Raw genomic sequence first — 25,035 nt, 5'->3', positions numbered from 1 at the left:
TCTTGAGTTCTTTACTCATTTTTAAAAGCTTGCTCTCTGTATGCAACCTAACATCATCCAGCAGTGAATGTACTGTACATCTGAGTGTGACAAAGTTGACTTGAAACATACCAGATACAATGTTGCCATGGTACAGATAACTGGCTGAGTCCCCCTGTCTTTTCTCTTAGCTGTTACTTTAGAAAGCACGCATTAGTTAAACACCTTTGATTTGTACCATTACAGGTTTTATTAAAATCAGTTTTTAGGTAGCATCATGGACCTTGTGAGCTGTTGAAGCAGTTTCTTAAACTATTAAACTTTATTCAGATACCCACAGTGAAAAGAAAGATGCAACAATGTAACGTTCCTGGTGAGATCACTGGAATAGTTTTGCACAAATTCAATGCTTCTTATTAACCTTTAGTAACGATTACCGGAGCCAGTATTTAACTCCAGGACTGATCATCCATCAGCTCAAACAGCACCTTGTAGGAGACCATGTAGGAGTCACAGTAGGCATGTAGCATCTGGTCCACAGGGCTGTAGTTCAGTGCTTCAATGTTAGGAGCCAGCTTCTTTATGAAGATGCCGATGTTGAACCTCTCCTTTCCTGTCACGGTGTTGAAGGAATAAAAGATCTCCTCCACCTCTTTGCTGACATAACGTGTGGCATAGAGGACGCCGCAGGCCATGAAGGTGTTGGTCACCGCCAGCTTGTAGACTGAAGTGTGCCACGTTTGTCCGAGCTTCGGCGGTTCACCCTCCTCCACCTTGGACAGGACCAAGTTGCCAAAGTCCTGGGTGGTGGTGTAGATCACCCAGACGCCGGACTCATCTGTTGCCAGGTCCAGGTCGGTGTATGGGTAGCATTCATCAAGGTGGCAGAAGTTACCCTTGGAGTTATATCTGAGTAACAGAGAACAGAAATGAGTCTTTTACACACACACACACACACACACAAAAAACAATCTAATATTTTCTTCCCATAATTCATTTAAAACATTTAAATCTCTACATCATTTTCATGTTTTTAAACAATATATTTCCCATCAGATCTCAAGGAGCATTTTCATGTTGCAAAATTATTATTCCTACTAAGTAAAATTTCTTGATTTGTTCTGGTTATGCCAGACATGGATATTTATTATTATTATGTGTTTTTGTTACACAAACATTTACAACATTTATTTATTAATGTCATCGTAACCCAGGTTGTTTTTTGCCATTGTATAGGTCTTTCCAGCGAGTGTATTGTAATGATCCGTAATGGACGTTATTGCTAAGTGTGTTTCACAGTTACTGTTTTTTTTAAGTTAGGTTGTTTTGGGGTTGAACCGGAAAGAGATGTTGGGGGGTCGCTTTCGAGAGGGAGGGGTTTATGTCAGAGTTAGAGCAAGTTGGCTGTACCCTGTGAGAGGTGTTCTGTTGTATCCGGCCTGAATAAACAGCGTTAGTAGCAAAACCTCTGTCTGGTGCTTGGGTGACATAACGGAACATTACAGCATCATTGCTCAATAAGTTTTGTTTTCCCCATGTTCCTGAATGCACCATTTTCGTTGCACACGGTACCTCTGGTCTACAGAGGGAGAAAACATTTTTTTCCCACGGTCAGGAGAGCAGAACGGCTGTGAAACTTAGCGATTTGAGAAATTTAGTTGTTATTTTGTAAGCACAGAAGTAATATAGTTGGTCCCGTGATGTGTCAATGCCACTAAGGATGGATTAAGTTATGAAGAATTTCCTGATAGTACATTTATCTGCAACGTGCATTTGGGTTTTTTCCTGTGTGAACATGTGCATATTGGAGTTCGTTATTAGGAAAAAGAGAAAAAAAAAACAGTCAGGGTATGCTGTTGTGTGAAATGTGGAAGCTATGAGCTGCTAATGAGCTGTGAGGTGTGTTAGCCCTGTGGAATGTAAGCTAGCGCAGCCACATGTTAAATTCCTGAAAATACACTTAATTCTTAACTAAGAACACTGAGTGTGGTTAGTTGTGGTTAGAGGGTTTTCCTTTGAAATTTTTACAGTTGTCATCGCCAGTCTCCTACGGATCTGAGAGAAGTGACCCTAATTGTGTATACTTTGGCTATTTCAACAAATCAGACCAATAGATACTTGCATTCTGGACTGCTACGTTCTCGAAGGGTTACATCCTTATAAAAGAAACATGTTATTAAACACAGTTAAGTGATTCAACCTGGTTCCTTTGGGTAGTTCTACAGTGGTGATACTTTTGGTGGTGAGGTTGAATCTACAAACAGCATCTTTGTTGTAACAGTTGTAATACAAAGCGCCTCCATATAGAACATTATTCGGACCCTGGATGGTGTTGGTAGCTGGGTTCGAGGAGTGGATCAGGATATTACCTGGAACATGAAAAAGAAGAACTGAACTGAGAAGTCTGATTACAAAATTTATTGCATGTTCAAACTGTATTCATGTAGCCCCAAATCACAGCAACAGTCACCTACAATAACACAGACCCTACAATGTAACAACATTGTTTTTCTCCTATTCACGTAAACTTCTTTTAAAATAATTGTGCTTTTTTGGGAACAATTTTTCAGTGGTTTTTCTGCTTATTACTTAATTAATTTTTCTCCTTTGCCAAAGAGCTTGGTGACATGTTCCTTACAAAGTAGTTCATTTTCATTCAGTATCACAAACGCTGTCTTGTGTGTCAAACCTCTGCTGAAAAGTAGCCGCCAACAAATTGTAAATGTATTCCAGTTTGACTAATTATTGCTAAAATCAATGGTTCCTAAGTGTCTGAGCAGAGTCTCCTTCATTTTTTAAAAAGTTCTAAAAAAACTTCAGTTTCTATAAAGGATTTATCGATTAACAACTTAAACTAGGATGAACCTATAGATTTGGTGCTGAGATTCTCTGAAAGACTCCTCTGTGAATCGCTACCTTTTGGTGATGGAGGGGTTTGTCTGTCCCAGTGATCCCAGGAACTATGTTGTATGGAGGCTTTTGCCCCCTGGTAGGGTCTCCCAAGACAAATTGGACCTGGATGAGGGGCCAGAAAAAGAGCAATCCCAACGACCCTTATGGAAGTGATACCAAGGGAGCAGTTTACCATGCCCAGGATAGAGTTACCGGGGCTATAGCCAAGTGGTGGAAGGAATACTTTGAGGACCTCCTTAATCCCACTGTAGTGGAAACAGTCTGGGGATGAGGGGGGACAACTCGCCCATCACTGGGGGTGAGGTCACTGAGGTGGTTAAACAACTCCTTGGTGCCAGGGCCCCTGGGGTGGACGTGATTCGCCCTGAGTTCCTGAAGACTCTGGATGTTGTAGGATTCTCTTGGTTGACACACCTCTGCAACGTCACGTGGAGATCTGGGGCAGTGCCACTGAATTGGCTGGGGTGGTGGTCCCCATCTTTAATAAGGGAGGTTGAAGGGTGCGCCCCAACTATAGATAGACTATAAGATCTATGTCAGGGTGCTGGAAAGGAGGGTCTGTCAGCCGAACCTCAGATCCAAGAGTAACAATGCTGTTTTCATCCTGGTCACAGAACGCTGGACCAGCTCTTTATCTTCTCGAAAGGCCTATCGAAGTATCAGAGTAAGATACTCTTAGATACAGTGGAAACAGAGCACTGCTGTTGGAAAAACAGTTCTGCCTGGGTGCCTTTTGAGAACCAACCCTCATTTCCACAGTTTTGAGAAGTGATTTAGTGGCGCTAGGAGAAAATAGAATTTGTAACCATACTTGGTTCTAGCTTTCATTTTTATTGAAAAAATACTATAATGCATACTATGCATACAGTGTATGTTTAAATGTTTCCTAATATTCGTTAATTTTTTTAGAAAGGACAGCTTCTTACCGGGAACGCTCACCCCAATAATGAGAGAGCTCAAGGTGGAGTAGAAACGGACATAATGGGCGTATCTATTGCTTGAAGTCATCATTATTAGCCAATGCCAACTCTCTTTCCCTGCTTCTGGTTTGGGATCCCGACCCCAGGCTCCATACTTATATGAACCAGGATACTCTCCTGCTGTGTAGACCCTTGGCTCAGTTATGTTCAGCAACTGACCATAAGGACAGGTACCTGAGGAGAAGATATTAAACAAAGAGAACAACAACGTTCATGAGCAGGAACAATTTCTACCCAAAAAGTAGTAGTTCATTCAGCAGCATTATAGTCAAGATACGACTGTTATTTACATCTGCAGCATGGACCCTTCCATGTACATGCATGGAAAGTGGAGAGTAGCCAAACTCCAGCACTGAACAGAGCAGGCATCACTGACAACAGATAACATGACAACAATTAATCTATAAACAACATGAAGTAAAGAACTGTGGTGGAGGTGGGTTGCAAAGTGGCTTACAGAAATGTGGGTAGGCTAAAGCAGCTTAAACAGCATGCCTATAGATGTTTGCCAGTTGAATGTGTTGAAGGGCATCTGGGCAGCTACAAAGATCTTCAAATCTATGCTATGTTACTGAGCTATGCTTTGTGGCCTATACTTGTGACATGGTCAGTGCACTTTGTGATGTGTAAGGAAAGGTTTGGGGGCTCACCATGTGGAGGCTTAGTGGGTTGTTGGGTGGGATGGAGTCCGTTCTTGCATTGTTCCAGGTCTCTCCTCAGGCGCTGGTTGGCTTGTTGTCTTTTCACCACCTGCATGGTGTCAAATGTCTCGAGCTCCTGCATCTCTTCTCTCAGGTCCTGAAGCTGACATCAGAAGATATCACAAATATTTATATATATACATCAGTAAGACTCTAAGTAAGGCTGGATTTATGGCTCACTGAAGCTCTTACCACAGGTAGAAATGTTTTTCATTGAACCCATAATAGGAGCAGGTTGGGGCAAAAAAACAGAGCAACAGTGTTACCACTGAGCCAGTGTACTGGTGAATGAAATGACAGGTCCTCAGAAAATAGCTTGATCGCCACCTGGTGGCTGGTTGTGTTAACTTGACAATTTAATCTTTTTATAACATTATTTTGTGCTATAAAAAAGGATGTTTGCTGTCATGATGTGATGATGCCAGTTTATGAAAGAGAGAAGAAGAATATTTTGGTATTTGAGAAGGTTGTCAAGGGTTAAGGTTATGATTAGGGGGTTAGGGTACAATGAGAAGGCCAAGCCATATCAGTACTGTAACTAAAATGGCTCTCTCTATATATATTACTTCTGATTATTCCCAAAATGCTTTGGGAGCAAGAATTCAGAGTTTGGTTGATAGACGGATGAATGAGTGCTAATAAAATATAAGAAAATAATTTTGAAAGGTTTAGAAACATTTTTAAATGTTAAATAACTGAAGTATTTTTCCACAGCAGGTAAAATTAATGATTGTTCAGTTCCATAAAATGCACATTATATGCAAACATAATTCAGTAGACCTTAACACTAACCCTGACCCTTTGTCTCCTGCTTACCAAGAGTTCAGAGACCAGTTAAAAAAAAGACCTTCTGACAGCGCAGGGTTGAGTTCAGGATCGTCACCGATGACTTAAAAACTGAACAATGTGTAAGACTTGATATGATAGGTGACATCTTCTAGCTTTACTTGTTTAGCATGTACCTAAACACCACTTGGTCTCTGATGGCCTTGTTAACATTAGGATTTGACTTTGCTTGTGTTTTATGCACAGGCTAAAAAAATACACATTTTCAGAAACTACGAGTTGGAAAAACAGTTTTTTTACACATGAAATTTAAATAAAGCTTCCTTCAGGATGTATCCTTAACCGTATCCCTACCCCTAACTGTTAGGAAATGCATGTGAATCTACCCGCTGAGTGGTGTCAGCAGTAAGAAGCTCCCGTTCTAGAGCGGTGCTGTTGAGCTTGTCCATCAGCTGCTTGATCTCAGTCATTTCATTCTCTATGACATACAGGCTGAGGACACCGTACAGCTCTCCATCATCCTCCTTCTCCAGCATCGATACGTCCTTCTCCAGCTGAGGCAGGCGGTGATGCAAACCAAGCAGCAAACTCTCCAGCTCCACGGTCTGCAGGAACAGCAGCGGTCATACAGTGTGAACACACACACACACACACACACACACACACACAGATGAAGAGTCTGAAGTTACCTTCTGTGGTGTCAGGTTGCTGTTGCAGTCTGAAGCAGCAGCCTGCGCTGTTTTCAGTTTGTCGTGGGGGAAAGACTTCTCCGACTGTGCAAACTCACAGACGCAGTTCTCAGCTGACTGAGGTCAGAAATATTAAACATTAATAACAAACGGTTAATAAATAGTCATCAATTTAAGTAAAATCTTCTGTGTTTCTTACCTGCTGGGTGAGAGTGAACAGCACACACAGAGGAACGATCACAAGCAACTTCATGTTGGTTCAGCACGCAGAGCACCATGAAAGTGTCTGACTGCAGCAGCTAACTTCTGCACACTCCCATTAATCTCTGCTGTGTGTGTGGCTCCGGTTTCACTTCCCCTCCTGTGGTCGGGATTGCAGCAACACATGAAATTTTCTACCTGATGAGGAGAAATGCCGTCAGTGACAGTCCTGTGTATCTGCCATTACTGACGAGGAGACCAAACCGATGTTCTGCAGAAGCACAAAAAGTCTTCTGCCTGCCACCAAACAGTTGTCACTCATGTTCTCAAAGCATCAGGATCTTAGCTTCACATCCTTGAACTTCACCATCCACCAGATTACGAGCCACATGCTAAACATCACAGTTTGGTCTCACAGTTCTTCTATTAGAAAGTTTCTATTTAGGTATTCCACACAGGCAGCATCAGATCCCTCACTGTAAACCCAGATTTTGATTCGACTTAAAAATATTGAGTTCATATTACTTTAAATTACCCAGAATCTGAACGTTACTTGTTAATGCTGAGTAGACTGTACTTTTTGATGGTCTATCTTCTTGTAATTATGTGTTTGAGTTCAAACAACTTAATATCATCAGGTTTCGCACCTGCTAAAAATCTGGTTTATACCAGTTTAAACAGACGGGACTAACGAGCAGCAGCACGGTGACGTGGTGGTCAGCACTGCTGCCTCACAGCTAGAATAACTATCTAATAGTCTGGGTTCGATTCCATTGTGGCCCGGGCGTCTTGCTGTGTGAAGTTTGCGTGTTCTCCCTGTGTCTGCGTGGGTTTCCTCCCACAATCCAAAGACATGCAGTTATTGGGTTAGGTTAATTGGTGACTCTAAACTGCCCACAGGTGTGAATGGCTGTCTGTCTCTCTCTGTGTCAGCCCTGCAACAGGCTGGTGACCTGTACGCGGTGTACCCTGCATCTTACTGCCTCGACAGCTAGGATAGCCCCCGCCCCCTTCCATGAAAAGGATATGGGAATTGATTAAAAGACATTTTAATTTTTCATGAACTATAAAAGATAAGTTTGGTCAATTAGAACATACAGTTTAGTTCAGTTGGTAATGGAGTAGTGCTTACTTAACAAGCTGAGTTAAATAACTGGGAGGTGAATGATTGCTTAAACTAAGTATCTTCAGTTACTGAAACTCTGTTATTAGTACATTCAACTTAGATCCTCCAAAAGGGTCTCAAGTACAATGAACATAGTCCACTGCACTTATTCAACTGTTTCATTACTTCAAAAATTAAGGCAACGAGTTACCTTGTTTTATTAAGTAGATTCATTCGGGTGCTGAAACATGATCACGCTGAAGGACATATTCATCTGCCTGCTGAGGCTTCACAGTGTGCATGACGCACATAATAATAAGGAATTTAAACTGAAGATAAAGGAAAACAACCCTAACCCTACATTTTGGACAAAACCAAAAATATTTGTGTGTGTGTGTGTGTGTGTGTGTGTGTGTGTGTGTGTGTGTGTGTGTGTGTGTGTGTGTGTGTGTGTGTGTGTGTGTGTGTGTGTTCAAATGTATGTTTTTTAAGAATTCAAAGATTTTAGCAGGATGGGATTATTGGGGTTATGTAGGAATGATGTCTTCTAAACACAGCAGACTGAAACATCTCCATCACAGCTGATGACCCCAAACAAAAACCCAGCTCCAAACTGAGGCGCTCATGATGTTATTTTTGTTTTTATTAAAATGAGCCCTGAGTCTGGGCTCTGTGTGGAGCACAGAGATGACAGCTTTAGGGTTAGTGTCACCACCCATCATGACTGAGACCTCAGAGGGTTAAAGGCAGCACTGCAGAGGTCAGTGGAACTTGTTCATGGGAAAAATGTGAAGGAAGTACAACACATGTTTATTCCCTGTGGATTTCCTGAGATGTTGAAACAGCTTTTATGGTCAACAAGTAAAAGGAATTAGGAACAGAAAGTGACCACTCGGCACTGAACTCAGGAACTATCACACCCAGTCAGAGTGCTGGTAACATTTAATTTAGGGAGCTTAAATTAGCAGATTATGCCGATTACCTGCCAATCCATCTCCATTAGACAGAGCTGTCTTTTTAGGAGGTTATACAAACATTAGTAATTATTTACAGACTGGATTTATGTGCATATGCAGAGAAAGAAGTATTCAGATTATTTACTTCAGCTGAGAAAAAGGTTTTACCCCCTTTCCTGACTTTGTCTTTTGCATACTTGTTACACTAACATGTTTGAGATCATTAAACAAATTTTAATATTAGATGAAGATAACCTGAATTAAATACAAGATGTAGTTTTTAAATGATGATTGCATGGAAAAAGTGATCCAAACCTACCTACCCTGTGAAAAAGCCCCCTAAACCCTCAAACTCGTTATGCCACCCGTGTCAGCAATCAAGCATTTGTGAAAACTGCCAGTGAGTTTCTCACATCACTGTGGGCGAACTTTGGCCCACTTTGCAGAATTGTTTAACTTCAGACACATTGGAGGGTTTCCAGCATGAACGGCCTGTTTAAGGTCACACCAAAGCTACTGGTTGGATTTAATCTCATTGCACATTCTGTATAATGACAATAAAGCCATTCTATTCTATTCTATTCTATTCTATTCTATTCTAGTATGGATTTTCAATAGGCTGCTCCAAAACCTTCTTTCTATGAGTGTGTTTCAAATCATTGTCCTGCTGCATCACACAAGTGTGCTTGAGCTTTAGAGCACGAACTGATAGCCTAATATTCTCCTTCAGGATTTTATGGCCATTTTTGCCCTTTCTTATTGTTGAATCATGAACTCTGACCTTAACCGAGCCTAGTGAGGCCTATTCTTTAGATGTTGTTCTGGGTTCTTCTGTGACCTCCTGGATGAGTCATTGATGCTCTCCTGGAGTCATTTTGGTAGGTCGGCCACTCCTGGAAAGGTTCCCCACTGTTCCAGGTTTCATCCATCCATATGAGTGTGGGTGGGTCCTCGTCTGGACATGGAAGCTGAAGGCACAAACGTGGGAGAACACGTTCCCCTTTCTTGTGCTTCGAACACATTTTACGGTCCAAACAAAAATACTGCAGCATCTCCAATCTCATGGCACATCCTGTATAATGACAATAAAGGCATTCTATTCTATTCTATTCTATTCTATCTGTGTGCAGCACAGAGGGAAACACAGACAGCGATTAGAGCAAGACGACAAGTACGCACTTTGTGTCCTTTTATCTGTGATATGAACTGATACAAAGCAGCAAGTTCAGCCTTAGAGCCCAACCTAATTCACAGCCGTGAAAATTGCTTGACTTTTCTCCTGTAATACACATGTAATATGGTCGAAAACTTGATGTTGAGACGGCAGAGTCACGCCCTTCTGCCGCTTTCATCATGCGTTCTTAGTTCGAGACCAGCTAGCTTGCGAGGCCCGAGTTGAACCCGTTTTTAGGCCGAGCACCGAGTGCGTTTGTGGTGGAAAAACCGCTGAACAGTTCAAATACTGGCACTAGCACCTGGTTGGTGGAAAAAGGGCCACTGTCACCTCCCCCAGCTTATTTTGGGAAACACCTAGATGTGCCCAGGCCAGCTGAGAGATGTTATCTCTCCAGCATGTCCTGGGTCCACCTCAGGGCCTCCTCCCGGTAAGACAGGCCTTGAACACCTCTACTATTTCTGCTGCTTGTGACTGAGATTGTGTTCTTTCAGTCACTACACAAAGCTTTTGACCATAGGTGAGGGAGCTGGCTGATAAATTGACAGCTTCGCTTTCCCACTCAGCTCTCTCTTTACCAAATGACCAGTGCAGCATCCACATCACTGCAGCCACAGCCCCGATCCATCTGTCAATCTCCTGCTGTCTTCTTCCCTCACTCTTGAACAAGATTCAAACTCTTCCATTTGGGGCAGCAGCTCTACCCTGACCTGGAGTGGGTGCTCCGCCCTTTTCTGGCTGAGGACCATGGCCTCAGATTTAGAGGTGCTAATTCTCATACCTGCTGCTTTGCACTTGGCTGTGAACCAGGCCAGTATGAACTGGAGGCCAGCGCCTGACGAAGCCAATAGGACCGCATCATCTGCCAAAAGCAGAGATGGGATTCTGAGGCCACCAAGGCGAAAGCCTTCCTCCACTTTGCTATGTCTATAAATTCTGTCCATAAAAATTATGAACAGAGTTGGTGACAGCATCCCTGACTTTAAAAGTCACTGTTCTTCTGTTTTTCTGGCTTTCAGCTGCTCCAGCACCACCACCACCACCACCTCGACTCTGCCCTCCAACTTCCCACCTTCATTTGGACACTGTTCATCTAATGTTCCTAAATTGCTAAACTGCAGTGTCAAAATGAAATAATTCCTGACTTGAATACACAGAAAGAGGTGTGTGTGTGTGTGTGTGTGTGTGTGTGTGTGTGTGTGTGTGTGTGTGTGAAAGAGAAGAAACTGAAGAAATAACTGGGATGAGCAAATGGATCAGACTAGTTTCTGGAGGTAATATCTTAAGCAGTGATGGGATTTCCTTTCCTTGGTTATATGGATTACAACACCATCTCAACAAAACACATTAAGAAAGCAAGAAAATCCACCACTTGACTTTTGATGACCTCACCTGTCAAACTGTCACCTGTTAGCCCTCTGAGGTCCGAGTCATCATCAGTGTTTTTACTTTATGATAGACTCCAAAACATGGGGGTGGGGTCAGGGGTCACCACCAATGATGACTTTGATATCAGAAGGTTAAGATAACAATGTAAAGGTGGCTGCATTCAGAAACATCAACTATAAAACCTGATTTGGTGTGCTTTTGTTCAGATTTTTCAGTCCCTGTTTTGAGGTTCTCGATGATTTCTTAATCATCAGATCTGACCGGTGTAGCAACAGAAGATTATTGCAAAAGGAAAATAATATTGCTTTCATAAAGGAAGTGAGTAAATGGAAAACTCCTGAGTTTGGTGTTTTCAGAGTTTCACATCCACGTAGATGTTTCGAAGGCTCTGAGCAGAGCTGGGTGGGTGTGTCCGTCCTGACCGAGCGTGTTAGAGAAAAGAGAAGCAGGAAGGTGCTGATGTCAGTGTCGGCTTCATTTGTCCATCTGTAAACATGGTGCCGCTGCTTCTGCTGCTGCTCACATCCACAGTGAGTTACACGACACTGAGAAATAGACCCTAAATCTGGAACTCATAGTACTTTATGAATATCTGTGGTACATCACATCAGCTTTACTGTGTGTGTGTGTGTGTGTGTGTGTGGCTGCAGGGTGATGGCCAGGCTCAGCGTGTGATTGGCCTGAAGAAGGACGACTCGTGCGTGTGTGAGGTAAACTCCACCATGTGGTCGTTCCCGGCTGTGAAGTACGAGGCTGTGCTCCAGCAGGTTCAGACCTGTGAAGGATCTTTGAACAACCTGTTGGAACAGGTAAGAATTCAAATGCATTAGTCTCATGATTACTGCTCACATTCCCAACTGCAGGAATGTAAAGAACGTTTCATGAACGTTTTATCCGTTCCACCCTAAAGTGGAAGAAATGAGTTTTAACTGTTATTGAAATCAGGGCCATTTTCAGAGGGTTTGAGCGTCCAGCGTCTGTTGATTTTAGCTGAGTCCACTGGGCCATTATTAAAATTCACTTTGTGAATTTCAACATGTGACTAACAAACAAACCAAAAAAAAAGAATAAATGTTACCATTTTCTTCTGTTTTGTTTCTATAACACAACAAACTGTGTGATCATATACAGAGATGCCTGTAAGAATGTCAAGGACAAGAATGTCGGGCTTCCATATACATCCATGTTTCATTCTGCTTAACATATATATTTTTTATCTTTTCTGTTTTGTGTATTAAAATAACAATAATACAAGTGTAAACATGAAACTGGACAGACGAGGAGGTAAAAGCAGAGGAGCAGAGCAGTGCCAGACGTGGCAGAGGGGACAATGAGCCTAAGAGCACATGCACAGGTGTAATTGTGCAGGTATCTGTGTGGCACACAGATGATAGTTGGGCAGGAGTTGCGTGCAGTTAATCAGCAGACACACAATAATAACAGAAGCCTGAAGGATTGGGAATAATCGACTGCACATAAAGCATGACATTACCCACAGGTTTGTCAGCATTTTGAAGCCTCCATGTTCGTGTTCTGGTCACAGTTGTGTGAATTTTTAGGAACCACCATCGCAGTAGCAAGTGCTAAGCTAACAGCTGATGCTAGCAAGCTGCAGTGCAGAGACTCAGGAAAGTTCAGCTTCTGCACTGCTACGGTTTTAGGTTCAATAAAAATGAAGTTAAAAATGCTTTTAAAATCATTTAATTACAGCCTCAGATGAACAACGGCACATGACACATTACATCATCTCATTATGTGAAAAACACCATAATTCATGTTTTCTCTACGACTTCTTTCTGTGCTTCAGTTTGTTTTTCATTATCTGAAAATGTTACATTTTAACTTTGTTTTTAATTGTTTTATTGTATTTATTATTACATTATTACATTTATTAATATATCATGGACAGTATTTTTCAGAGGTATACTTTTCATAAGTTCAGAACAGATTATTAATATACAAACTGCACTTTTTGAAGGCTGCAGACTCACAGTCATACCTGTCAGGCAGCTTGTGAAAACAAAGTTGATCAAATCGACAAATAGAAAAAACTGCATGTGTTACAAAGTGGGTCGAATCTGCCCCAAACTAATGAATGGGTTCAAGGAGTGACCAGCAAAAAACACCAACACTCTCACGCTGCAAATAAGGTTCACAATAATTTATTCTTTTCAAAGTGTGGTGCTGGGCTGGGCGCACAATCCTGGCCTGGAACTCAGGGCCTAAGAACACCGACACCACGGTTATCTTCAAAAGCCTTGCGTTAGTGGGGAGTGGGGTTCCACATGTAATCCTGGGGCTGCAGCTCAGTCTTTTCCTCTCTACGCTTTGAGTGCTTTCATCAGCCTGGCCACCTCCTAATGGCACAGTGGACTTTCCCTCCTGAAGCTCCCTTTACATGCGGGCTCTCCTTAGCAGTTTACTGTCCTGTTCTTTGTTAAAACACTCCAAACACACTTTGATTAAAATGAATCCTCCTCTCAGTAAAACTAGACCCCTTTAAAAAGACGTAAAATCAACCAGGCCAGGCAAAAGATGAGCTTCCTTTAAAAAGGTGTTTTCCTCAACTGAGATTTCCAATCCAGCTCTGTATCGAGCAGCCACTCCTGTGCTCTACAGTCCCCTTACTTTCTGTCTCCTTTCTTTCCCCTTTATAGAGGAGGGCCTAAAGAGTTTCTGTGTGTGTCGTTGCAGCTGAAGGTATCCAGGCAGCGTCTCCCTCAGATCCAGACTCAGGTCACGGGCCTGTCAGCCAGACTGGAGCCTTACCAGTACCTGCACCACAAGGGCCTGTACTCTGCCCTGTCTCTGCGCCTGCTGGGCCAGGAGCTCAGCCAACTGGAGATGAAAATTGATGCTGTCCACAGCCAATTAAACAATACTCAGACACAGAAGCTGTCCAAAGAGGTACGGCAATGCAACACATCTGAAAATATAAATAACAGTGCTACAATGTATCAATCAAAAGCTTGACAGAGGAATAAGAAGAAATGTAATTATATCAGATTAAATGTTAAACTAATCTGTTTATAAATGAAATGCTGAGTGTTCATGCACATATATGAATGTTGTCACTGTGTGGTGCTGCAGGTGGTTAAACTGCGTCAACATGTGAACAGAATAGAAACATCAGACGTGATTAACATGAAGACGGTGAAGGAGAAACTGCGCTACCTGAAGAATAACGTGGAGTCCTGCAAGTCAATCCCCAAAGACTTCAGAGGTGTGTGTGCGTGTGTGTGTGTGTGTGTGTGCGTGTGTGTGTGTGCGCGCGCGCGCGCGCGTGTGTGTATGTGTGCGCGCGCGTGTGTGTGTGTGTGTGTGCGTGCGTGTGTGTGTGTGTGTGTATGTGCGTGTGTGTGTGTGTGTCTGTGTGCGCGCGCGCTCGTGTGTGCGTGCGTATGTGTGTGTGTGTGTGTGTGTGTGTGTGTGCATGTGTGCGTGTGTGTGTGTGCGTGTGTGTGTGTGTGTGTATGTGTGTGTCGGTGTGTGCGTGTGTGAGTCTGTGTGTGTGCGTGTGTGTGCATGTGTGTGTGTGCTTGTGTGAGTCTGTGTGTGTGCATGTATGTGCATGCGCGCATGTGTGCTTGTGTGTGCGTGTGTGTGTGCATGTATGTGCATGCGCGCATGTGTGCTTGTGTGTGCGTGTGTGTGTGCATGTGTGTCACTGTAAACATGCTGTAATTCACTTTATACTGTCTGTCTCCACTAAAGCAAGTTCAGTCTCTAAGATATACGGTACCATATGCAGCTCAGGAGGTAGAGCGGGTTGCTCATTAATTGAAAGGTTGGCAGTTTGAGCCCCGGCTCCTCTAGTCAGCATGTTACTGAACTCACACTTGGGCATAGAAAAGAGTCAAACAAATAGCCGTCCATTCACCGTAGACAGTAACAAACATGGTCGGTAAAATGAAGCCAATGTAAAAGTAAAGCTGCATTCTATCTGAAGGCCACCAGATGGCGACCAAAGCCTTTTTCTCTCTGTGTAAACGTGATGAGTTTATGGGCTCAGTCACTTGTTTTGGATCATACAAAATTGAATCTCTTTTATATACGGCAGCAACGCTCTTCACAAGGGTTTAGAACAGGATTTCAGAAACCAGTGGGTGACATTACTGTAGCTCCATCCATCTATATACTGTCTGTGCACAGTACGCCCCCAAAACACCATGTAGACTTAGATTAGCCCTGTAAGCCCTAAACTATCATCTTTGACAACCTCAGCCTCAGGAATAATCAATCAGCATATGTCCTTCTCCAAAATATGGGGTCAGGAAGTTTAGGTTAATTGGATGACTTTGTCCTCAGAGGGTTGATGGTCATATTTTGCTAGGAAAGAAAAGAAAGGGCAAAGAGACTGTAGAAGAAATATAGGCCAAGAAAGCTGGCTCATCCTAATTAGCTCAGTTTCTCTGTTGTATTTACTGTGTGTATGTCGCAGTGCTTGTCGAGGGGAATGAGAAAGAAAGTGTCAGAGGCATGTGCCCTACTTTTTATTATCCAGTACCACACTGTCATTTATCTGTGGTTGAAACAACAAAAGTCCTAACAGAATGATTCTGGTCTGACGTTTGGCATGTGCAGAAAATATATTAACATGCAGCTGTTTCCTTTTTCAGTAAATAATTAATTGTGCATACAGGTTAGGCTGGCAGTGATCCTTGTTTTAAATTTCTGAAATCATCGTTTGGCGTTCCCTCTCCTCTCTCTCTGTTTCCAGACCCAGACAGATACTGTCTTAAGGGCCTGATCACCAACATCAGCAACCCGGTCACGACTAAAGTCAGTCCCTATGGTAAGAGCTACATCTCAGGTTCATGGGGCAAAGACGCCCAGATGGAGAGCGAGGGGCAGAAACACTGGGTTCAGCCTCTGGTCAGCAGTCACATCTGGGGCAACACCGTGCGTGTTTATCAGACCTACGAAGACTTCATGGCCTCAAGAAACCACAGAGACTTTACCTTCGCCTCATCGCACAGCCACCCCAACGCCATTGAGGGTCCGAGTGCCGTGCTGTATGGCGAGGCTCTGTACTATAACTGCTACCGCTCTGCAGACATCTGCCGATACGACCTGAAGACCAATGAGGTCAAACGGGTCACCCTTCCAGGCACCGGGGTGGGCTTCAACAACAAGTTCCCCTACTGTTACTACGACTGCCGGCTCAACAGCGATGTGGATGTGGAGGCAGATGAAACGGGACTGTGGGCGCTCTATGCCTCTGTAGGGAACCACGGTAACCTCGTGATCAGCCGACTGCTGTGGGACAGCGAGGCCAAGACCCTCAACGTGACACAGACGTGGGAAACCAGGCTGTTCAAGAAGGCGGCGAGCAATGCCTTCATGGTGTGCGGTGTGATGTACGCGACTCGTTACGTTAACGAGTACCGCGAGGAGGTGTTCTACGCCTTCGACACAGCCACAGGCAAAGAGGACAACTGGCTAGCACTGCCGATGGAGAAGGTAGCTAAAGGAGTGGCCAGTCTGAGCTACAACCCCACCAACCGGCAGCTCTACATGTACAACGATGGATACTTACTGGCCTACCAGGTCCACTTCTGATTGGATGCTTCATGGAGAGTTATGGTCACATGACTCAGCAAGAAAACAGCAACCAGATTATTTTATGCATCAGCCGTGTTAGGAGGCAATGCTAATGCTAAAGGTATATCATGTACGCTGTAAAGGTTTTTCTAATATAATGTAGTTCAGCAACACTGAGTGGAAACATCAGAATCTTAATAAAGTCTTCAGCAACAATAAGACTGAGATCCTTTACTGGCATCTGGCAACTTTATCATCAGGCTTCAGTCTGGTTGCCTGATGTCACAGTTTATATATATATATATATATATAAACTGTGACTTATGAGAAAGTTGTTGGATTAGATGAATAATAACACAGAGCTGAAAATGAACAGCTATCGTCTTTATGTCAGCTTAATATTATTAAATAACCATTTGGTTAACCATATATGAGCCCCCTGTGCTTTGTCAGGCACCTGTTGTGGGAGTCTGTGTGTTTCTATGAAGCCACCTGTAGAGGGTGATGTTACACCAGGATTTCATGCAGGAGAGGTCCTTTTGTGGAGAGCAGTAACAAAATGCTGTAACATGACTGCAAATATGCTGCCACAAATGTCAGAACAACAGTAATATTATATTTGTACTTCTAACATAACCCTGAACATTAAAAACCAGTGATGTACAAATGATTAAGTTTAATGAATAAAAACAAAGGCGAACCTTTTATTGGCACTGACAGAATTAGCATACTGCACGAATACACTGGGATGTAAAATCCATGTAAAATCCTGTACAGACTGAATAGCTTTTACCAACTTTTCTGGAGCAGTTATTTGAATTCAGGCATTTATGGCAATCAATATCGCATAAAAGAATCAACATATCAATTTATCCGAACAACATCTTATAGGAAACCATGTTGGAGTCACAGTAGGCGTGTAGCATCTGGTCCACAGGGCTGTAGTTCAGGGCTTGGATGTTGGGAGACATTTTGTTGATGAAGATGCCGATGTTGAACCTCTCTGTCCCCGTCACGGTGTTGAACGAGTAAAAGATCTCCTCCATCCCCCTGTTAATGTAACGTGTGGCATAGAGGACGCCGCAGGCCATGAAGGTGTTGGTCACTGCCTGCTTGTAGACTGAAGTGCGCCAGGTTTGTCCGAGCTTCGGCGGTTCCCCCTCCTCCACCTTGGACAGGACCAAGTTGCCGTAGTCCTGGTTGGTGGTGTAGATCACCCAGACGCCAGAGTCATCTGTTGCCAGGTCCAGGTCGGTGTATGGGTAACATTCTTCAAGGTGGCAGAAGTTACCCTTGGAGTTATATCTGAGTAACAGAGAACAGAAGTGAACGTTTTTGCCATAGTTATGTTTCAAACTCCAGGCCTCGAGCTGAGCAACAAACCTGGTTCCTTTGGGCAGTTGTAAGGTGGTAACAGCTTTGGTGGTGAGGTTGAATCGACAAACAGCATCTTGGTTGTAACAGTTGTAGTACAAAGCGCCTCCATACAGAACATTGTTTGGACCCTGGATGGTGTTGGTAGCTGGGTTTGAGGAGTGGATCTGGATGTTACCTGGAAAAAGAAGAAGAAGAAGAAAGAAAGAAAGGGAGGAGTAAATATAAGTGAACTATTTAACATGTTCTCAGAAGGAACCAAGACAGAACTGGGTACGTCCCAGTACAGGACCATACTGGGACAAGCACTGCTTGGTGAAAACTGGTAATACTGATTTTAACTAAGTACCATCCTGCGTCAAGAAATAACTGTCAGTCCACCAATATAAGTAAAGTTTGTAAAAATCTATCTAAATATTTATTTATTAGATATTTATTTTTAATTTAAAAAATAGTCTGAGTTCTTTTTTTAAAAAAAAAAAGTGCACGTTAACTTTTGTTAAAAGATCTGCATAATTGGATTTGGAGCTGCACACCTCCAACAGGTAGATATACCTAACAAACTTACTTCATCTTCTTTAACCTGTCCTTCCCATTCACCTCCACAAACTACAGCAAACCTCCAGAATAAATGACTAAGATTTAATGAACGACTCCATTTAGACGAGCGCAGCAGTTCCTTACCTGGGACGCTCACGCCGATGATGAGAGCGCTCAGACTGGAGTAAAGACGAACATAGTGGGCGTATCTGTTATTGGAAGTCATCATCACCAGCCAATACCAGCTCTCTTTGCCTTGCTCTGGTCTGGGATCACGACCCCAGGCTCCGTAAGAGTATGATCCAGGGTACTCTCCTGCTGTGTAGACCCTTGGCCCGGTGACGTTAAGAAGCCGGCTGCGTGGACAGGTACCTGAGGGGAAATCAAGGATGTGTATCAGTGCTCCTCTGAGCTGCTCTTATATTTGGTGATTTGGTGCTATATAAATAAAATTGAATTGAACTGAATTAATGGTAATACTTCCAAACAGGCCGTGCTTGTTTAGTCATACAGCTTCTTTTACTGAGTGGAGGATCATGTTTCAGCTCCACTGAATACAAATGCCTGCACTGATTTAAATTTGTGCGCCTTGTGGGATCATACTTAGATTTTTGATTTATTGAGTACTTCTCTTTTTTGTATTTTTTCTGTTTCTATTTTCTATAATTGAGCTTCTTATTTCATGTATTTTTGTTTATCTTTGCAGTGATGTTGATTCATTCTGGGCTGCTGTAACACAGTAATTTTTGGCATCACTGTTTCTCGTCTGATCTCATCTTTGAAGCGACACTTTATGGTGTACACGGCCTCAGTGACCTCCAGCCTGGGTGTTTTCAGGTCTGCCCACATATGATTTTACTCCAGCAAAATATCAGTCACACTGATGCGAACACAAAGGATTTTATGTTAGTCAACAATACAAATAAAAAAAAATAAATAAATAAAAAAATAAATAAATAAATAAATAAATAAATAAAATAAAAAAAACAATACAAATTTACAAAATAAGTTCATTAACCCCTCCAGCCCCTCAGGACCAGCCCCCACCCGCCCACCCTGGAGTGTGGCTGTTAGACTCACCCTGTGGCGGCTCGGTGGGTGCGACTGTAGTGTTCAGGTCTTTGTTGCACTTGAGTAATTTCTCACTCAGGTCGATGTTGACTCGTCGTCCCTCGATCACGCGCATGGTGTCGAACTTCTGCAGCGCTAGCATCTCTGCTTTCTGGGCCTGCAGCTGAGGGACAGCAGAAGACTTGAATACATCACACTGATCAGATCTCATCAACAATAGTTAATAATTACTATAAGAAACTATAAGAATACATGTTATCATAAAATCAACAGACATGTTATGGTATGCATCTTTTTCAAAATCATTCAGTTTGTATAATTTAGAATAAGAACCTGTTCACAGTGTTACCATTTTATCAAGATGAAGATAAAGTTCAGATAAGCTCTGGATTTTCTTTACAGTTTAGCTCATTTTCTCCCTCAGCTGCTGCTCAGCTTCCTTTCCTGCCACTAGATGGAAGCAAAGTTCAACGTGCTCAATTATACACATGTATAATGTGTATACACACATTATACACACTGATGAAAAATATAACTGGTCACAAGAAGAAAACTCAAATCTTCACATTCAATTCTTGAACCAAATAATCATTCTTTTATCTGTTTATTTGCAGCAGCCTTGCTCTTGTGTGTGTATGTGTTATATTTACTGGTAATGATAATGAGCAGCAGTTCCTGAAACACTTCTCAGGATCTCAGGTTAGTGAGTTAAAAAAGCTGCTGCGAATTCGTTTTTCAGGTGCGATTATGTGACGTTCCAGGATATCAGATAATCAACTATTCAAAGCTGTGATTCCTGACAGAGAGGCAACATCAGTCAGGAGGGGAACCTCGATCTACTGAGAGAGCTGAGCTCCATCACAGCCATCGAGATGTTTCACTCAGAGGTCACAAATATATTTCTGATCAAGTCTGTGGAACTTTGTTTGTGTTAGTAAATAAAAACCAGAACAAAGAAACTGAGTTTTTATCTTCTAAAGTTTTGTTTCTAATACTGTTTTTAATCTTTAAATAAATTTGAGGTCTGCATCACATGAATGCAGCTCTCAAATTATTTACAACTTATGAGCTATAAATATTTATAACTTATAACTCTTGTGTCTGATAAAGGTGCCTAAATCAATTTACTATAATTAGTGCAAATATTTTGGATATTTAAAATGATTGAAACTATGACTAACTGTAAAATAAATAAAATAAAATTATGTGTGTTTAGCTCATCTCCCCCTCCCAGATGTAAAAATGTATCAGATATTGATTTGTGGGGACAAAGTTTCTTCTTCTGTCTTTGATACTGAAAATATTCCAGGAAACCCAGAAATACTAAAATCATACTCACAGGTTTTTACAGCTTTGTAAAATCTGGTTATTTTTTAGGAAAAAGAAAAACTAAATGTATCTTTATGGTTTTGCAGCACGTGGTCAGGAATCTACCTGCTGAGAGGCGTTAGCAGTGAGGAGCTGGTGTCCCTGAGTGGTGCTGTTGAGCTTGTCGATCAGCAGTTTGATCTCAGTCATTTCGTTCTCTATAACATACAGGCTGAGGACTCCGTACAGCTCCCCGTCATCCTCCTTCTCCAGGACCTGCACATCTTTGTGCAGCTGGGCAAGGCGGCGCTCCAGCCCCAGCAGCAGACTCTCCAGCTCCACCGTCTGCAGGCACAGCCGTGATTAAACGTGGATGGAGACGCTCAGTATGAGTTTGGAGCTCAAAGAGACTTTACCTTCTGTGGGGTGATGTTGCTGTTGCAGTCTGATGCGTTGGCTTTGACAATCCTGAGTTTTTCGTGAGGGAATAGCTTCTCTCTGCTGCTCAGCTCACACGCACACTTTTCTCGTCCAGGCGCCTGAAATTGACATTTATATGAAAGTGAACTAAACTGCGTATTACTCGTTTTATTATTGAATCTTATTATTTTCTCACTTTAATTTGGATTAAAAAGCATATCATTTACAGAAAAGTGTCTTACCTCCTGGGTGAGGGTGAGCAGAGCGCACAGCTGAACCATCACACACAGCTTCATGGTGGAGCAGAGCTGCAGCGAAGCGCCTCTGAACTCTTTGATTATAACACAGCAGCATCTGACTCACTGAACACTCCCACTAACCTCTGCGTGTCAGGAAGTGGGCGTGTTTGTGTGTTTCATGTATCGCCGTGTTCTCTGTTTTTTTTGTGTAAATGTTGAAACTGAAAAATGTTCATGATTTTATGAAAAACATGAAAAAATGAACTAAGAAAAAACTCTTATGCAGGACTTTTGTTAAACTACAAACTCACTTTTTAGTTTTTTGCAGTAATTTTTAAAGTGGAATATTTTGGGGTTTTTTTTAACTGTTCAGCAGTTAGGGTTCGGGGTATATAAATGTAATCATATATGAATTTAATCATTTAATTCATTTCAGTTTTATTGAAATGCTGAAACATGATCCTCCACTCAGTAAAAGAAGCTGTATGACTAAACACGCACGGCCTGTTGCCTCTGTGACATTAATTTAATTCAATTCAATTTTATTTATATAGCACCAAATCACAACAAACAGTCCCCTCAAGGTGCTTTGTATTATAGGTAAAGACCCTACAATAATACAGAGGAAACCCAACAGTCTAAACGACCCTCTATGAGCAGCACTTGAAGACAGTGGGAAGGAAAAACTCCCTTTAACAGGAAGAAACCTCCAGGAGAACCAAAAATAGACTGTATACAACATATTTTATGCTACACACAGTAAAGTTTATCCTGGGACATAACATAGTGTTGGTGTTTAGCACTGACTCAGAGGGATTCCCAATGAGGGGAACAGTGACTGACACATGGCTCTATTTTAATGTCTGCAGGAACAGAAAGTGATTATTCTGCACTGACTGCATAAAATAGCCACAGAATAAAACCACAACTGCACCACGCAAATTGGATTTTGAATTCTGCGCCTTGTTATTCAGGCAATGTTTCTGCCACTACTGCATTTTGGTGCACACTAAGCTCTTTCAACTCTATCACATGTACAGTCTGTGCTACAGTGGTGCAGACTTCATCCTTATTGCAGACAGACTGGATTCAGTAATGTGTATTTATTTCAGGGGGGGGGGGGGGGGGGGGGATCACTAGTTAAACGGTTTAGGCCTCACTATTCAAAAAAATTAAAGGAACTTTTTAAAATCAGAGTTCAGCATCAAGTCGTTAAACCTCTGTGATATTGATGTGGTCAGTAAGTATCAGAGGGGGGGTTCATCAGTTTCAGCTGCTTTGGTGTTCATGAAATTAACAACAGGTGCACTAGAGGGGCAACAATGAGACCCCCCCCCTCCCCCCAAACAGGAATGGTTTACAGGTGGAGGACACTCACATTTTTACCTCCTCATCTTTTCTGATTGTAGCATGAGGCCTTACCTGGACTCCTGAAAAACACCCCCACACTATAACCCCCCCTCCACCAAACTTTACACAATGCAGTCAGACAGGTACCGTTCCCCTGGCAACCAGCAAACCCAGACTCCTCCCTCAGATTGGCAGATGGAGCAGTGTGATTCATCCCTCCAGAGAACACGTCTCTGCTGCTCCAGAGTCCAGTGGCGGCGTGCTTTACACCACCTGGTGATGTAAGGCTTGGATGCAGCTGCCATAGAAACCCATCCATGAAGCTCTCACTGTTCCTGAGCTGATCTGAAGGCCACATGAAGGTTGGAGGTCTGTAGTGACTGACTCTGCAGAAAGTTGGTGACCTCTGTGCACTATGACCCTCAGCATCCTCTGACCCCACTCTGTGATTTTACGTGGCCTACCACTTCATGGCTGAGCTGCTGTCGTTCCCAATCACTTCCACTTTGTTATAATCCCACTAACAGCTGACTGTGGAATATTTAGCAGTGACTGGACTCTGTGCACAGGTATCATCCTATCACGGTACCACGCTGGGATTCCCTGAGCTCCTGAGAGCGACCCATTCTTTCACTGATGATAGTAGAAGCAGTCTGAATGCCTAGGTGCTGGTTTATACACCTGTGGAAGAGACTGGAACACCTGAACTCAGTGATCTGGATGGTGAGTGAAGACTTTTGGAAATATAATGTATGTATGATTTTTATCTGGGGCAAAAAAGCAGGAGCACATCACCCCAATCTTGGCTTCTCTTCACTGGCTTCCAGTTCGATTTTGAATCCAGTTTAAAATTCTTTTGTTTGTTTTTAAATCCTTAAAGGGTCATGCCCCTTTGTATTTGTCTGAACTGCTGCTCCCTTACGCTCCATCTCGTTCCCTTAGGTCAGCAGACCAGATGCTGCTGTGTGTTCCAAAGTCGCAACGCAAACTCAGAGGAGATCGAGCTTTTGCAGTTGCGGCTCCAAATTTATGGAACGAGTTGCCATTATATGTAAGAGAGGCTCAATCACTTAATGTTTTTAAATCTCGCTTAAAAGGACATTTTTACTTCCTGGCCTTGGACCCAGTGTGAGACTGTGACTGTGGTGTTAACTTAATTTTCTGTTTTGTAGTTCCTTGTTTTTAAAACTTTTTGATACTTTAAGTATTTAAATGTTTAATACTGTGTTTGTTATTGGTGTGTCTTTTATATTGTTCTGTCCTATGTCTGTGCTTGTTGCTGTGATTGATGTGTTGTACAGCACTTTGGCCAGCCTTGTTGCTGTTTTTAAGGTGCTTTATAAATAAATTGGTATGGTATGGTATGGTATGGTATGGTATGGTGTGGTGTGGTATGGTATGGTATGGTATGATATTGTATGATATATGACAAAGGGTTGCAGGAAAACATGGGTCCACTACTGTAATTACAGTAGTAAACCTTCCCAGTCTCCGTGTAAAATGTGTAAAATCCTTTTTTATACCTTCCTGTTAGTAAAGTTACTTCTAGCTGCCAATAAATTGCAGTAGAATTTACAGCAACCTGTTTACGTTGTAATATTAGAAAACAGATGTCAAGAACCAAGATTGTGTTTTACTGTCTGACAACAACATTATATTTGATAAAGACAGGCCTTAAACCTTTATTTAATGGGTCATAATCAGAGAAAATGCTGTCTCCAGGTAGCTAAACCTGTTGTAATAACATGTTATTACAGTGTTCTGGTCACTAAGCATTCATATTTCAGTGCTGTGGTTGCATGATGCAACAAAAACCCACATATGACTAATATGTGGCTTTTTGGGGGGGGTTGCAGAGACTTGCATGCAGAATCTTAGTTGTAGATCTTGTAACGGTAACATTTCAGGAACAGAAAGTGCTGTTCGTTGCAATAATAAATTTCATTTTTTATTCTGCAGTTTATAATGTCTGAGCAATAACCACATTTATTCTGTGTTCCCGTTTAATCACATTATATCCACCAAATCTCCAGTAAGATGTTTCGGGTTAGGGTTTGATTTTATTATTCTTCAAATGAAGTCTTAAACATGACTTTTGGCAGTTTTTCTATCACATGATTTTAATTTCAGTCTTTCCAAAAAAAAAAAAAAGCAATAATTCCAGATGAAGAGGTCGATATTAAGCTGACTCTGTACCACTAACTCTGACTGGCTCATTGATAGATTTAAGGGGCTAATAGTACTGAATAAAATGAAGGTGTTTAAATTTAATAATGCTTGGACTGAATAATCAATATGGTTTGTTCAAATTTTCAA

The 25,035-nt window shown here is 42.2% G+C and overlaps 3 protein-coding genes across 4 annotated transcripts; 1 reads left to right on the top strand and 2 right to left on the bottom strand.

Moving 5' to 3' along the window:
- Nucleotides 1-252: 252 nt before the first annotated feature.
- LOC115782068 (olfactomedin-4-like) lies at nucleotides 253-6,358 on the bottom strand. The gene is made up of 7 exons (XM_030732060.1): nucleotides 6,248-6,358; nucleotides 6,049-6,165; nucleotides 5,746-5,964; nucleotides 4,523-4,676; nucleotides 3,819-4,046; nucleotides 2,180-2,348; nucleotides 253-888 (listed from the first exon to the last, which is right to left on the bottom strand). Exons 1-7 carry the CDS (start codon nucleotides 6,299-6,301, stop codon nucleotides 429-431), a joined length of 1,401 nt encoding a protein of 466 aa, XP_030587920.1. The 5' UTR covers nucleotides 6,302-6,358; the 3' UTR covers nucleotides 253-428.
- A 4,924-nt stretch (nucleotides 6,359-11,282) lies between these two features.
- LOC115781955 (olfactomedin-like) lies at nucleotides 11,283-17,067 on the top strand. Its single transcript, XM_030731911.1, has 5 exons — nucleotides 11,283-11,403; nucleotides 11,524-11,682; nucleotides 13,568-13,780; nucleotides 13,964-14,096; nucleotides 15,594-17,067. Exons 1-5 carry the CDS (start codon nucleotides 11,368-11,370, stop codon nucleotides 16,433-16,435), a joined length of 1,383 nt encoding a protein of 460 aa, XP_030587771.1. The 5' UTR covers nucleotides 11,283-11,367; the 3' UTR covers nucleotides 16,436-17,067.
- A 69-nt stretch (nucleotides 17,068-17,136) lies between these two features.
- Nucleotides 17,137-21,440, bottom strand: LOC115782176 (olfactomedin-4-like). Of its 2 annotated transcripts, none has more exons than XM_030732231.1 (7): nucleotides 21,373-21,440; nucleotides 21,127-21,249; nucleotides 20,912-21,055; nucleotides 19,412-19,472; nucleotides 18,476-18,703; nucleotides 17,801-17,969; nucleotides 17,137-17,722 (listed from the first exon to the last, which is right to left on the bottom strand). In XM_030732231.1, exons 1-7 carry the CDS (start codon nucleotides 21,424-21,426, stop codon nucleotides 17,287-17,289), a joined length of 1,215 nt encoding a protein of 404 aa, XP_030588091.1. In that variant the 5' UTR covers nucleotides 21,427-21,440; the 3' UTR covers nucleotides 17,137-17,286. The 2 variants fall into 2 exon arrangements, with proteins under 2 accessions (XP_030588091.1, XP_030588090.1); XM_030732230.1 differs by having other exon boundaries at nucleotides 19,412-19,565; nucleotides 20,837-21,055; nucleotides 21,373-21,426.
- Between the last annotated feature and the right edge of the window lie 3,595 nt (nucleotides 21,441-25,035).

This window comes from Archocentrus centrarchus, chromosome 6 (genome assembly GCF_007364275.1).
Source record: "Archocentrus centrarchus isolate MPI-CPG fArcCen1 chromosome 6, fArcCen1, whole genome shotgun sequence".
In the NCBI taxonomy this organism is placed as follows: domain Eukaryota; kingdom Metazoa; phylum Chordata; class Actinopteri; order Cichliformes; family Cichlidae; genus Archocentrus; species Archocentrus centrarchus.
The sequence above is the reverse complement of the archived record's forward strand: the minus strand, read 5'-3'. Positions and strand labels throughout refer to the sequence as shown.